The sequence below is a fragment of the Pseudochaenichthys georgianus genome, chromosome 14, assembly GCF_902827115.2.
Source record: "Pseudochaenichthys georgianus chromosome 14, fPseGeo1.2, whole genome shotgun sequence".
Taxonomy (NCBI): domain Eukaryota; kingdom Metazoa; phylum Chordata; class Actinopteri; order Perciformes; family Channichthyidae; genus Pseudochaenichthys; species Pseudochaenichthys georgianus.
In genome coordinates, this window is record NC_047516.1 from 25138718 (window position 1) to 25153211 (window position 14494).

A 14494-nucleotide genomic window follows, 5' to 3' on the forward strand; every position below is an offset into this window, starting at 1 on the left:
CCATAGCAAAGTGAGCAAAGTGAGCTAATGAGGAATTCCAGTGTATTTATAATTAACCGATGCAACCATCTTGTTTCATTAAAATATATGACTTTCTTACAAACTTTCTACTCTCTTGTTAGTTTATCTATTTTTATTTGGACCTTGCCATTGAAAATTCAATCCAAGTAATGATTTGATAATATGCATGTAAAATAGTTATTTCCCAAAACACGCCACATAAAAAGACTTTTATTAATGAACCAAAAGAACAAAGCGTTTTTAAGACCATCACATAAACATCTAGGATCAAAGTCCCTGAACAGACTTCTGTTCACTACAGCAGGACGAGGGGGGTTATGTCAGCTGTATTACATTTATTGCGTTCTGATAAATAACCTGACAAATATAGTCACATATTTGATTTGGAAGTAATCACCATCTGTCCAGTCATAAATAAGAAAATATAGAGAAAAAACAGTTTTTTCCCAATGTATCCACAAACACCTTTCATTCTATTTTGGCTTGAGTTAAATATTCAATTGACTTTATTTCATTTTATTGACTTTAAAGTATTCGCTGTTAGTAAAAGTCATCCTGGAGACAGAAGCATACAAATGTAAATTATATGATTTAAATGTCAAGCATACTGTGTCTGCTTTCATCCATCATTCTTTGTATACACCCAGTGGCCATGTGACATGCGTGGTTTTCTGATGTTTGGCTCAAACTAATTATCCCCAGCAAGTGATTTTTTTTTCCAACACTGCCCACCTTATGTACAAATGAAAGGTACGTTCACTGGCTCCAGTGAGCGAGTCATCATCAGCTGTGTGGACTGCCTGTCGATGGTCCCACGCTGTCAGCCTGTCCCCTCTCCTCTTCCTCCTCCGCAGAGTCCTCAGAGCTGTTAGCCACCGCCACACTGAGAGAATGGAGCTCCTCCAAAACAGACAGCAGCCTCCCTGACAGGAAGCAGACAGGCCGCTGGTCAAATTAGTCATGTCTGTATGGATATTAGGATGTGTGTGACGCATGAGGACACTACCTACCGTCTGCAGCTACTTTTGTCTCCAAAGAGCGGGCCGGTTTTTCTTCATGTTCTCTGTAAGCAGCAGCTTTTTCTAGAGCTCTTGTATACTCACGTGTCAGCCCTCTGCCAGTGACAGTGTCCTGGAACAGATTCAGGTCATCAGCAGAAATTAACAGACCAGAGGTCGCGTTAACCGAATATTTTCCGTCTATGACGGATTTTTTTTAACAATGACGGACAGATCTGAAAGCAGTCCGTCATTTTGACAGATTAGAACAAACTCGGAACAGCGCCAAAGTTTCCCCGCTGCGAAGCTGCTTATGGGTGTTAGGCCGTGTTATGCGGTGTTATGCGGTGTTATGCCGTGTAATGCATGCCCTCCAAAAAGGAAATTATACCGTTTCCAAACCTAACTGTGCCGTACAAATCATTGAAATATCTGTGAGTTTTGGCTGTACGCTGTGCACGCTCCCGCGAGGTGCAGCAGCCATGCATAACACGGCGCATGTGAACTGTCCCTCCCCCCGTTGACAGTTCACGAGCATGCTTCTCCCCCCCCCCCCCCCCCTCGTCAGAGTTGTGTAAAGGCCGACGGGTAATTCTGGGTTTTGACGGAAGTTTTACGATCCTGTCCGTCAAAATGACGGGCAGCGAAAAAGTCTAGCGCAACCTCTGGAACAGAGTAACAACATTTTTTCCCAACTGTCTTCTGCTCTGAAAAGTCTCACCAGCAGTCGTTTCCTGTCCATCTCGGTCTCCTTTAGTTGTTTATTGTGGATTTTCCTCTTTGTGTGTTGCTGGGTTTCTCTCATCTCGTCCTGTCTCCTTGATGCCTCTCTCTCAAACTGCCGCAAAGTCATAACTGCAAGAGACAACACAGACAGATCAAAAACCGGGGAATGTGCTGCTATATACTGTGCAAACATTTCCAATGGTATTAGATTTGAGTCTGCATTACAGATATGAATCCCCCCCCTTAGTTTAGCTGCTGTGGGCATCAATCCTGCTACCTGCTTTAGTGTGCTCTCTCCTGGCAGTATTGACTTGAAGCTCAATCTCCCTCAGCTTCTCAGCACAGCGGTCCTCTACCTCAGACACTCTCTCCTGCAGCGCTGAAGGGGAATAACAAATGCACCATACTTAAACAGTATCTCCCACACTGAGAAACAGAGTCTAATGCGTCATTTGTGTGTACCACTGGGGATAAACTGGATTTGATAGTATCTGATTGCAAATGTTCCGAGACACCAAGCTGGTTAAATCAATTCAAGATTGATCAATTGTTATGATGTAACCACAGTAGAGCATAAAAGACGGCAACACAGCAAGGTGGCTCAAGCCTAAAGGCAAGAAAAACATCATCATTTCACAGCTACTGGCAAACATTTGTTCAGCTTTTCTTTCAATAAGGACAAAGAAACCTAGTCTGAGCAATATAAGACTTTAACATAAATGAAATCCAATAGTGTGGATTTGATGTCTGCATCATTGAAGCAGCTATAAACTCATTTTAGATGAGTTTATAGCTTATATATATATAGTTCCCATGATGACATGTTGAGTCGATCATAACAAACCCACAGAGTAAATGAACACCCGACTTAAAAGACTCCTCATCGACTTTTAGATTGATATTTTCTTTTTTTCTCCGGCCTGCACCTTTACTGATTTGGTTGACAGAATCTGAGCTACTTGTCCACCACTTTCTGGTTAAAATGGTTCAGCATTTGGCAGCTAAGGAGCCAGATATTTCCCTCAGGAGTAGGTGTAAAGCAAAGCAGAGCTAAAGGTAGAGTGGGTATTGGACCTTCATTCATTAGGTGGACACAAACACTATGACCAACGAATGCTAATGTTGCTCTGAATTTGATGAGTGTGTGTGTATGTATGTATGTATGTATGTATGTATGTATGTATGTATGTATGTATGTATGTATGTATGTGTGTGTGTGTGTGTGTGTGGGCCACTGGATGCTCTTAAGAGGAAAATACTGTATACCAGCCGTGTTTCTGCCCACAAGTGGACAAACAATAAGTCATGGGATAGGTTTACAATTTTTCAAATATGGATATCTCCCAAAGTTCGTATTTTTAGAAGAAAATAACCAAATTGTGTTACTATCCTTGCAGACCAAAAGGAAAACACAATAATTATGTAACCTGTTTCTTTAAGAAGATGATTTTTCTATCCCAGATGGCTCAAGCATTTATTATCTTTAGATAACCATAAGTGTTTTGGTCCCAACACCTCAGTAAGGGATCTTTTCATAAACAGTATGAACAGAGGGAATGATTACAGCCAGCAAACCATGTTACAACGAACGCCTAAGCCACGAAGGTCACCTGACTATTGTTTTAAGAAACACTTGAAAGAATCCATCCCTATTCTTTAATGTTAGTTTAAAGCCAAAAAGTAAAATCCTTGAAACAACTGGAAAAAAGGAGAGACTCAGTAACTCTCCATGAGCGACTACAGTCAAGGTGCTCTTGAGCATGTCACTATATCCCCAGCTGGGCCAGTGAAGCTACCAAGGAGAGCAGAGAGGCCAGGTGTGAATGTGTGTGAGAGACATTGATGAAGGGCATTTCTGAAATAGAGCAGGAGTGCTCAGTCTGCTTTTCCTTGATAAGTTGAGTCTAAAAAAAACAGTCCTGCAGCTAAAGGTGGCCGCTGCCTCACCACATTCGCTGTGTTCCTGTTGGCTGAGCAGCTCAGCGCCGAGCTTCTCCAGGTTGACCTTGCTCTCTTCCAGCTGAGCCTGGATCTGCTGCAGACTCTGCTCGGCCTCCTCTCTGCCAGCCACGGCCTGCCGGACCTCCGCCCGGCTCAGCTCCAGAGCCTGCTGCTGCTGCCTCAGCCTGCTTTCATCTGAGGACCATGTATAAAGATAAACTGAGACACAGCTGCCAAAACACGGATCCCCAACAGATAATGTGTTATAATAAGATGTCGTGAGCGGTAAGGGTGCTCACACTGTTCTTTCAGATCAGCCAGAGCTCTCTCGATGAGCTCTGGGGTTCTTTTGAGCTCCTGTGTGAGCTTGTCTCTCTCTTCACACGCCAAGCTGAGCTCCGTCTGAAGGTCTGTGGTGCTGCGGGGCAACACAGACAAGATGGCAGAGCAAATAAAGGAGCGGAAAGTCAAGCAGAGGCAACTGCACGGTGTATAAAAAGAAAAGCAAAACTCCAACTGCTTTTATATGTAGACTAATATAATAATAGCCACTTTGAATACAAATGTCATATTGTGACATAAAGAGGTAACATTTTCATATTTATAAGGCAATTTTGATTTCAACCGTGTTGCCCTGCCCCATTTCCAGCCTTACAGAGCCGAAGGACATAAGACCACTTCTTGTTTTCATGCCTGCTTTGTTAAGCCTTTATTTTGGAAAGTGTAAACATTAAGCTTATAAAAACAATTCTTATAAATTGTCAGAATGAATGCCAAAATGGTTCTTGGATTAAATGAATGCTCTCACAACTAAAGCACTCCACAGTGGATTTATTTTAATCAAGGAGCAAGTACTAAAACATCTGCTGTTAACAGCTTTTTAAAAAAGCAAAGAGACGCTTTACTATCTTCATTCCACATAATAATTTAAGGACTGTGGAAAGATGTACATAGTGCATTGCTTTTGTCAATACAGAGTATATTGATCGATTCATTTTAAATAAACCATTGGTAGTTAGTTGCAGACATAAAAACTAATGACAAAATCTCTTCTGAAAGCACACATTGACAAATACAAACAATAATACAGACAAATACATACACCACTGCAGTCATTTGTAAATTACTTGCATTTAGTCTCAGAAAGCTTTTTAGTTTGTATGCAACTGTTTACTGACTTATTTGTAACAGAAAGAAAGCTTTTTTGCATTGGGTAAAGATTGTTAAGCTTCATTCAATACGTATGACTGACTGGTAAAACCTCTCACCTGTAAGCAGCTTCTTCTGTCTGTTTGCTGGCCTGCTGAACTTTCTGCAGAGCCACCTTCCTCATGATCAAACCTGAAAAACAAAAACAATGCGACATTCTTTCTTTCCTGGAAAAACATGCAATTCAAACTATACTGGATAATCTGCTGAGATAAACCCCTCCCCCTCCAGTCCCGTATGACTGCACCTTGGATTGTCTCCACGCGTCTTTTAGCAAAAGTTAGCCTCTGGGTGAAAGTGCTGAGCCTCGCTTGAGCTGCGTCCACTTCTGCCACCTTGCATTCAAATGCCAGACTGAACCTGTAAGGCACAACCATAATGTGTGAAAATAAAGTGTTAATTACATTAGAATTCTGCATTTTATTCCTCATGCTCTATTTTCTTAATTCAGATACATGTGTTTACCTATGCACTGCCTCTGTCAGGATTTTAAGTTCAGCCTCTTCTTTCTGGCTCCGTGACTTTAGGTGCGAGTTCTCCTGTTGCTCCTTCGCCAAGTCCTGTTTCAATGTCTGGGAAGAGAATCACACAATCCATACTATAGTAAAGTTCCTCCGCACACAGCTGCTGTTCATAAAACCTCAACTGCTTTTGGAACCTAGCAAAGTTTTCGTATAGTCAGCATCCTCTGCTGTGGTAAAAATGTATGAGTGTTTATCACTTTCCTAAGCAGACCCACATTTATCGAGCATCATCAAAAATGCAGACAGTCACGTAAATCACCTCCTTTTCCATTCTCTCCAGGTCCAGCTCAGCTATCCTGTCATCCAGACTGTGCTGGAGCACATTGGCCCTGTGCTGCTCCTGCTGGACCTGCTGCTCCATGAATCCGACCTAAAAACACAGACATACGGTGCCACACTCTAAACACAGATTCAGCACAGTGGATTTGTTTGTACCGGTTGATACTAAGAGATGAAGGTTTTCCTACATTTGAAAGAATTGTATCCTTCTCTCCTCTTAGTTCAATATCCTTTGTGCGAAGCTGGACGCATAACTTGAACACTTTCTCTCTCCAGAGCTGAAGCACTTGAAGGCCTTCAGATCCATTCTTCATAAGTGGGTCTGTCATGATCTATTGACACACACACACACACACACACACACACACACACACACACACACACACACACACACACACACACACACACACACACACACACACACACACACACACACACACACACACACACACACACACACACACACACACACACACACACACACACACACACACACACCACACACACACACACACACACACACACACACACACACACACACACACACACACACACACACACACACACACACACACACACACACACACACACACACACACACACACACACACACACACACACACACACACACACACACACACACACACACACACACACACACCACTTGAGCAAATGCTTCACAAGAGCATGGGTAATTATTGCATACAAATTAGTCCTGATGTTTTCCACGACTTATTAAAGCTTTTTTAACACAATGACTTTATTATCGTCAAGTGAAACGTGCTATATAAATAACAATTGATTACAACTATAGTACAAACCTTCAGAGAAGAGTTTTTAAAACAGTCCCTTTTTTACATTGTTCAAGTGGACATTTATACTTAACTGACCAAAATCAACTTAGAAAGAAAAATAAAACACATTCAGAAGTGAAACAAAAAAGGGGCGGGGGGGGGGGGGGGGGGGTTATGTTAACTGCAGAGTCATACTGCACACAACATTTGCATAGAGCACCTCAGTTAAAGTGTTCAGCCAACTGAAATATTCCTGCAGGGCTTTGCCATCCTATCAGGAGGCGCTCCATCATTAATCTAAACCCAGTGGTCTCTCTGAGAGATCCATTAAGTGCATCCACACTTCAGACTATTTTGTTTTAGATACGAAAAAGACTATGCTTCAAAACTTAACAGCTAAAGCCAACACACTGATAGGTCGCTGCTTGGTCTACATAGGAAACCTGACAGACGCAGTGCTATTTCTCACCATGTGTCATAAGCACAGGCATGTATCATGCATTGCTGTGCGACACTTACCTTCTTTGCCATTTTCTCTTCTTGGAGGGCGAGTATCTCACTCACAGAGTTGAACCTGACTGTCAAGAGCTCTGTCGTCTTCTGAAGAGCTGTCTTTTCTTTTTTCAGCCTCTACAGAATGGAGAATATGAGAAAAAAAGTTAAAAAGGATGGGATGACATGCAAATTAACTAATACATTTAACACTGCTTTTTTCCACAATCATTTCCTTAACCCGCTCAGAAGAACAAGATATCAAGTTGTTTTGTTTTTTTCTTGTGCACTTACTTTACAGTCGGGTGATTGCAATCAATACTGTTTATATCGTCCTCACCTCAACAGCTTCATTTAATTGTTGCTTTTCTTCTTTCTCTGAGCCAAGTTGGCCGATGTAATTTCTGAGGCTGTGCAGAGTGGCAGATTGTGTCTCAAAAGCTTGTTCCATTTGGCTGAAAATTAAACAACCCGCCCCACACCCAAGAAATGTCAGTGAATCTGGATACAAAGTGCTATACATGCTTAGTTCTCTTCAGTTTAAGATTGAATGTGGCACCTTAAATGTTCTTTCAGCCCATCTCTCTCAGTAGATGCCTCCATCAGAGTGCTTTTCAGCTGCAGCACTTCTGAGTTCATCGATTGAAGTGTATCCTGTAGTTCAGTGATTGTGTTTGTTGCGATACCCACCTCTGCACAGTGGGAAGCATTTAACAGTTGGAGCTGAAAGGGAGAGCCAAACGATTGAAATTCAAGGCAGGAAGGAATGATGATGTTATGTCTTTTTGACATGGGTTTCTTGGATACAGGGGTTTTAACTGAAATTACTCAAATCAGTCATTTCCTTGTAGGATTTTGCCACACACCTGCATTCCCTGCTTCTTCTGCATTTCTTCCAATTGTTTTGATAGTCTAAGAGTCTGCTGTTTGGCCTCCTCCACAACCTGTAACCTGCTCATTTCTGCCTTTAGAGTGAGCTCCTGTGCTTCCTCCTCGCTCCTCGTTACATCCCTCTTCAGTTTTGTAATGTCCTCACCAGACTCTCTCTTAAGTCTTTCGAGCTGCAAGAAACAAAAGTGTTAAGATAAACATATATGGAAACAACCAAACCTCTCAGGTGATCTTTTTCCACACCAGTGCCCAAATGAAATGTTGTGTTTGTAAATAATTTTACCTGTGAGCTTATTTTTTCCTTTTGTGCATTACTGTGAGTGAGCTCCATTCTGATTTGCCTGAGTTCAGTCTTAGCCTTACGCAGCTCCTCACGCACTGCCTCCAAATCATGGCTCTGTCTGTCGTAAGAAGATTATTAACCATATTTAGCTAACAAACGGTAATCACTTAATTGCACAACATAAGCATATATTTTACCTGTTGATGGTGCTGTCTCTGTCTCTCATCTCCTCCCTGTGTCTCCCTGCAGTCTCCTTCAGGGCCTCCACCTGTCCCTTCAACCTCTCAGCTTCAGCCTTGTGCTTCTCTGCCTCCAGACGCCACTCTGACTCCAATCTGGACCACTGCTCACTTCTCTCTCCACATCTGTTTTTGAGGAAGAGGAGCCTTAAATGTACCAAATATACAACATAATTGACAAATAATAATATTATAAACCATATTATGGGATACCTTGCCATAATGTCTGATGGGTGATCCACAGAATGTTTTCCTCTTATGCTGTCTCCTTGCAACATCAGGATCCTGTGATTTTCCTTCCTCAGTTCCAATATTTCCTGTTGGGCCTGAGTGAAAGCGAGCCATGGATTTGCAGGACTGTGATCCTCTGACGGTACACCTTGTTTTACCCAGGAGAAGGGTGGTTGTTTCCCTGCAGTTTGAACCCCTCTTTGTGCCCCAGCAGACTGGACACTTGATGTGAAATGCGATGGAGGTACCAGGTCATCCTGGATATTCCCTAGATTAACATGACATAATGTATATCGTTATGTGTGTGCATGCCTTGCATAAGCTATTTATGATTAGTCCTACATAAATATAATGGGGTTCACTCTATGTTCCCAAAGTGATCAATGTAATAAGTTAGTAAGGGCCATCTTTTCAGTTCAGGTTGCAAATGATGTAGGGAGTTGCACGTTTCAAATGCAGTTTAAATGGTAAACATCCGCTAATTAGAAGGTAAGCCATAAAATGTATGTAGGTAACACTTGACCTACAGTTGTAGAAAAAACGTTGCAGACAACATTAAACACTTCGAGTTGTGATATTATGAAAGGGTATTGATCAGGGGAACGTAGTAGCTTTACCCTGGGAACACTTACACGCCCCCAATGTAATATTTCCAAAGTAATGTTAGTGTTTTCATATTGGACTTTCAAGAAACATGACAACATGAACATGAAAACTTCCCTCACCGTAATACATAATACTGATACATACATGTTAATTCATAAGGCTTGAGCTCACAAATGGCGACTAACTTAGCTAGAGCTTTGACGTTAAGTTAGCTAGGTAACGTTAGCCTACACTGTAGGCTAACGTTACCTAGCTAACTTAACGTCAAAGCTCTAGCTAGCTAGCATTATCTTAAAATCAACATTAGCTTCAAGTTGGCAGCAAATGTAAACCAAAAATGCAGCTACATCAATACACTTACGTGAAACCGCTGGTGTACTAAAATCATTTGGCGCTATGAGTCTTTCTGTTCCCACGTTATGTCTCTCCATGTTCAAAGCATACGCTTTCCCTGAAAGTAACAAACTACACAGTAGTGCCTGGTTGTTTTGAGTTGTTTGGGTGACGTTTTACCGTTGATTCTCCCGCGAGATCCGTCATTGGTTGTTGCCCTTAGTTACGCGTTATAACGGTAACATCCGGGGCTCTCTCCTAGACGAGTTTTAATGTGTAAATTATACGTCGGTTATATTCAACATATTAGAATCACCGCAGAAAATGTGCATGTTTATGAACTCAATATAAATAAAATAAAAGTAGTTATCGAACATAACACATTACTCTCACGCACTGCATCATGGGAAATAAGTGGCAACCTGAACATGGTGGTGGTTTAATTCCCTGAGCTATGTCTTGTAGGTTGTTCCTCCCCTCAGGCTGCCTCAAATATCCACTGCAAGAACCCTGCATTGGCCATTATTGCATCTACTGGCTGGTGCAAGAACGCCAGGGGCGGTACACAAGCCCAGTATACAGCCTGGATATAATGTTACCTGAAAGACAAAATGATGGACAAAAAAGTCCATATTCGCAGTTTTTGATGCAGACAGACTTTATGCACAGGTCTGGACCATGGGAGGTTGTAGTGACACACTGTATTGTATATGATAGGGATCTATAATGGGGAAGATTTGACATATATTTATGTCAAATTTGGTTTGACGAATGTACCACTATATTTTTCTGAAGGTGGTTTGATTAGTCTGTTTAATCAGATATCATCAAGATATTGAGAACAATTATAGTGATGCTCAGTGAAAATGCACATGACCTGAAACTAAGCCATTCCACCTTTACCTATGTACCCACTTCAAGAACACCCCGGGGCTATCTGACAACCAGACAGCACGGAGCATGCTTTCTGAGCAAATAATTGCAGCTTTGATTGGTAATTGCTAATAATTTGGTTATGTAATTGAAATATTGGTTTAAGATGCATCTATAAATATCTTACCTCCAACTGTAAAATGATCAGTAGGTCTACATGAATAATTTACATGTGGCATTTGCATATTTTGACAGTTTTCTGTGTGCTTACGTTCCTCGAACTGCAGTGATGCACATATTGCACACACTGCATTTGTGCTGTAAATCTATAAACTACAACCACGAGCCATCTTCAAATGAAGGATGTTAGCTATTGTTTGTTATATGTCTAGCATTATATTCCTATTTTAGATGGCTATATTCACTATACCATCTTTTCTATTTCTTCTTGTGTTGTTTTCCTCTATCTTCAGCAGCCATTTCTGTTTACTCTTACCTAAAGTATACCCGCCTCGCTACAGCTACCGTGACCCACTTTCCCCATGGGGTGCATTAAAGTTTCATATAATCTAATCTAATCTATTTATGGGGAAGAAATAAGCATTTTACTTTGATTCATTTATGTTGCATATATTGATACAACCTTACAATACAACAACATAAGACAAATAAAAGAAAGTGGGGATGGCTACATAAGTATGATGTATTGAAATAAATGTACATTGAATGATGCCAGTCCAGCATGCATGAAAGACTCTGGACCTTTTATCCATAACTTAGTGAAATGGTTTTTGGGAGAGAGCAGTAGGAGTGCTTCTCTTCGTTATTTGGTCCTGTTGGTATCGTATCCTCATGCACTCGACAGACTGCAGCAAGAACAAAGTGATCAGAGCCACCGGGAATCCAGAAAGCATGGACAATACTGACCCTGTTAATGTCAGGATTCTTATGATATGTCACGTTTTTAGTATTGTATGTTCTTGGTTTGGGTTTATTTTGCTGTTCGGTTCTCCCTGTCATGTTTTCCTCCTTGTTTATTGTCTGGTCCCTCTCTCTGTGTTTTTCCTCCTGTCGTTAGTTTCCCTGGTGTGTCTAATTGTCTGATTGTGTTCACCTGTGGCCCTTGTGTTTCTCCTCCCCTGCCCGGCTGTTTCTCGTCTTGTGATTACCCCTCCCTGTATTTAGTCTGGTCTTTTCCTGTGTTCAGTGGGGGTTTGTCTTTTGTTTGTGATTGAGGTCACCGGAGAGAGGTCTGTTTTGTCCAAGTTATTTTTTTTATTTATCCTTGAAATAAAGGCATTTTTCAGCATTATCTGCATTTGGGTCCTGCTTGCGTCACTCACCGTAACAGATAGAAAGAGAGCAGAATGTAGATCTGTTTCTTAGAGGGCTATGAACCTATCAAGGTTGACATTTACTGATTCAAACCCATTATTCCATCTTAAAAGAGCATTTACAATGAAATGAGACAACTGATTGAGACAGGTTCGTAAATTGTCACTGAAAATGTTTAATATGTGAAATCCAGGTCCTTGGTGGCACAGATATTTCTCTCCCCAGCCCCATCAGTTACTCCTGGTTGACACAGGGGAGTATCAAGGTCACATGGGTGGTGTAATCCCTTTATTTTTGTTCTGTCTGTCCCAAGCTCTCCTCCCAGTTGGATATGCCTGGGCGGTATATGCTTATCATCAAATGGCCTCAACTGGATCCTTTACATTTGAGGGAGAAGTAGTTATATTCAAAGCCCCTTTCGAAGAATGGTTCGGCAAAATACATTGCCACGTGTTATTTTGGCCCTTTGAACCTCAGTTTTGTTGAGTACTCGTGACGACAGAAGCCACATCAACTGGATTCACGAGTTTCTCAAAGTTCTGCTTTCAATGATTGTCAGTACAGTATTTTCTACACCTGCTTTCTAAGGCATCTGGCATTGTTCTAAAATCTCTCTGAGGACTAAACGTCCTTTTTTTCACAGCATAACCAAATTCCTCCCACTCCTGAGGTTGCCCACCCAAAAAGTACCTTTCTCGAGCGAGGCCTGCAGCTTATATAAATGTCTGATGGTGTGCAATGTGTGGCCCAGTCAGGCCCAGCATTAGGACTGCATTTACAGTATATATTCCTTTTCCATTCTTTTGGGACTACTCAAAGCTCAAGTCAGCATTCCCCCATTCACACACATTCTTACAGAGGCAGAGGCTTCCATACAAGAGGCCACATTAGGATAGACATTCACAGACCGTTGGCCATGCCATCGGGAGCCATTTGGACTTCAGTATCTTGCCTAAAGACACTCCGACTTGTTGACTGCAGGGGTTGGGGAACAAACCTCCACCCCTAATCCACAGCAGGTCTTAATCTGAAAATGTAGTGCAATAGTATAAGGTTTAAAAAGACAAAGAAGCCCTGGAAGGTACATGAGCTGGAGCAAATGCAGACATTACATATCTACTTTTTAGTTCAACCCTAAGTGAGATTCTTTCCATCAATAGAGAATGAAAATATTTGTATTATTTATAGGGATATCCTGGAACACCCATGGCCATGGAAACAGCTTTGTCTTTGTCCCTTATCAAGCTGACTCAGCCCACACTTACTGTAGGTTGATGTGGAGAAACTGTCCATGGCTGCAGATCTGGACTGGAAATGGTGTCTTTAATTAAAATGTCTTCCTTTCAAAATGTGCTTGTTGAACTTTTCACATGACACAAGGGTAATATTGGTGAGTCCAGTACACGCACAGAGAAATGCTCTTATTAAAAATGTAGTGTTGGGGCTGTATAAGATGCTAAAAACACCAGTAACATAACAATCTATCAACTAACTTCTTTAAAAGATGATAATCTCCTTGCATTCAAAATATCTTTATAGGTTTTACCTTCTTTATGTATCAATAAGACATTGTTTAGGCATTTTTTTTATCCATATAATCTCTTTTTGCTTTGTAACCAAGCTTACTAAAGATATCAGGCAGCATCTCTTCCAGGAGTGTGAGACGATCCCTGGCTCTGCACATTCATAACTCACATCATCACAGCTATTGCCACTGGGCATTATACAATAAAGCGTATGTGAGAAAAAATGTTTGCTCTGTCAGCAACTGTCTGGACCTCGCCTCATACCATGTTAGCAGATTTCTAGTTTGTGGTTTGGGCGGATTTCAGTATTCATTTTTGTGATTTCAAGATAATCTTAAGAGTGCATCTGAAGAATAAGCTCCCTATAAAGAAATACATATTTATAAGCAGGGAGAGTGTACGAAGCAACAGCTACAACACAACCGTTCTAAAGATCTTTCGTTTCTAGGACAAGTGTTCCAAAAAGAGAGGAGCAACATCAGAAACTGATGTATGTATGAAAGGGAAGAAGACTCAAAGAGAATGGAGGTCTTTTGATGGTGCTGCAGTGTTTATTGATGAAGATACTGATTTGAATGTGTAAAACTTCTTTATGAATAATTAGGTTTTATCTTCCATCTTATGTTAAGTATTGTATTTATTATTTTTCATCTTATTTAATCCTTTTTATTTGTACTATCATTATAAAAAAGTGTCTTATTTCCAACACCATTTTCTATTCATTTGGCCTTCTATCCATGTTTTTATATTGGTTTTATGTCAATTTACCTTATTTTGAAGCCTTCTGTGCTGCATTTCTTATTTGAATATTGTATTGCATTTATAATTTATTGTAATAATTATTTTCTAGTGTTCCCTTTCCTTCAATTGGCTAATTTCCTGTCACTTGAAGTCGTTTTTTTATTTGTGTTGCCTTAGAGCAATTCATTATTGTGTCCTAATAAGGGACGGTCTTTCTGTGTATTGTCTCCATCCAACCTGCTTGTTAAACATTGTGGACCTGGTGTTCCAGAGCTGTCACTGCAAGGCTCTCCAGCACTGCTTCATTTCTCTTTTTTCAGATACAATTCCCTTAGTGATGGGAGAACAGACGTTTCAATAGCACATTCATATCGTTTAGGACTTTGCTACAAGCAGATGAGTTGATTAAGAATCTAATTTAAAACATATTACCAAGCCACGTGGGAAAACAC

At 40.9% G+C, this 14494-nt stretch overlaps 1 protein-coding gene across 2 annotated transcripts; it reads right to left on the minus strand.

Moving 5' to 3' along the window:
• Nucleotides 1-215: 215 nt before the first annotated feature.
• cchcr1 (coiled-coil alpha-helical rod protein 1) lies at nt 216-9753 on the minus strand. 2 transcript variants are annotated; one of them, XM_034099311.2, is made up of 19 exons: nt 9596-9753; nt 8611-8896; nt 8356-8523; nt 8159-8276; nt 7851-8045; nt 7544-7707; nt 7325-7439; nt 7012-7122; nt 5887-6030; nt 5679-5789; nt 5361-5467; nt 5143-5255; nt 4955-5027; nt 3986-4104; nt 3693-3881; nt 2023-2124; nt 1741-1874; nt 1032-1152; nt 216-944 (listed from the first exon to the last, which is right to left on the minus strand). In XM_034099311.2, the coding sequence occupies exons 1-19, from the start codon at nt 9663-9665 to the stop codon at nt 805-807; spliced, it is 2580 nt and encodes an 859-aa protein (XP_033955202.1). In that variant the 5' UTR covers nt 9666-9753; the 3' UTR covers nt 216-804. The 2 variants fall into 2 exon arrangements, with proteins under 2 accessions (XP_033955202.1, XP_071061504.1); XM_071205403.1 differs by lacking the exon at nt 2023-2124.
• Nucleotides 9754-14494: the final 4741 nt, after the last annotated feature.

Excerpts from the sequence above, each read along its gene's own strand:
- cchcr1 (XM_034099311.2), bottom strand. The coding sequence starts at position 9,665 with ATGGAGAGACATAACGTGGGAACAGAAAGACTCATAGCGCCAAATGAT. Across the intron at positions 7,440-7,543 it reads GGGCTGAAAGAACATTTAAG|CCAAATGGAACAAGCTTTTG; the intron begins GTGCCACATTCA and ends TTTAATTTTCAG. Across the intron at positions 5,256-5,360 it reads CTGACAGAGGCAGTGCATAG|GTTCAGTCTGGCATTTGAAT; the intron begins GTAAACACATGT and ends TGTGCCTTACAG.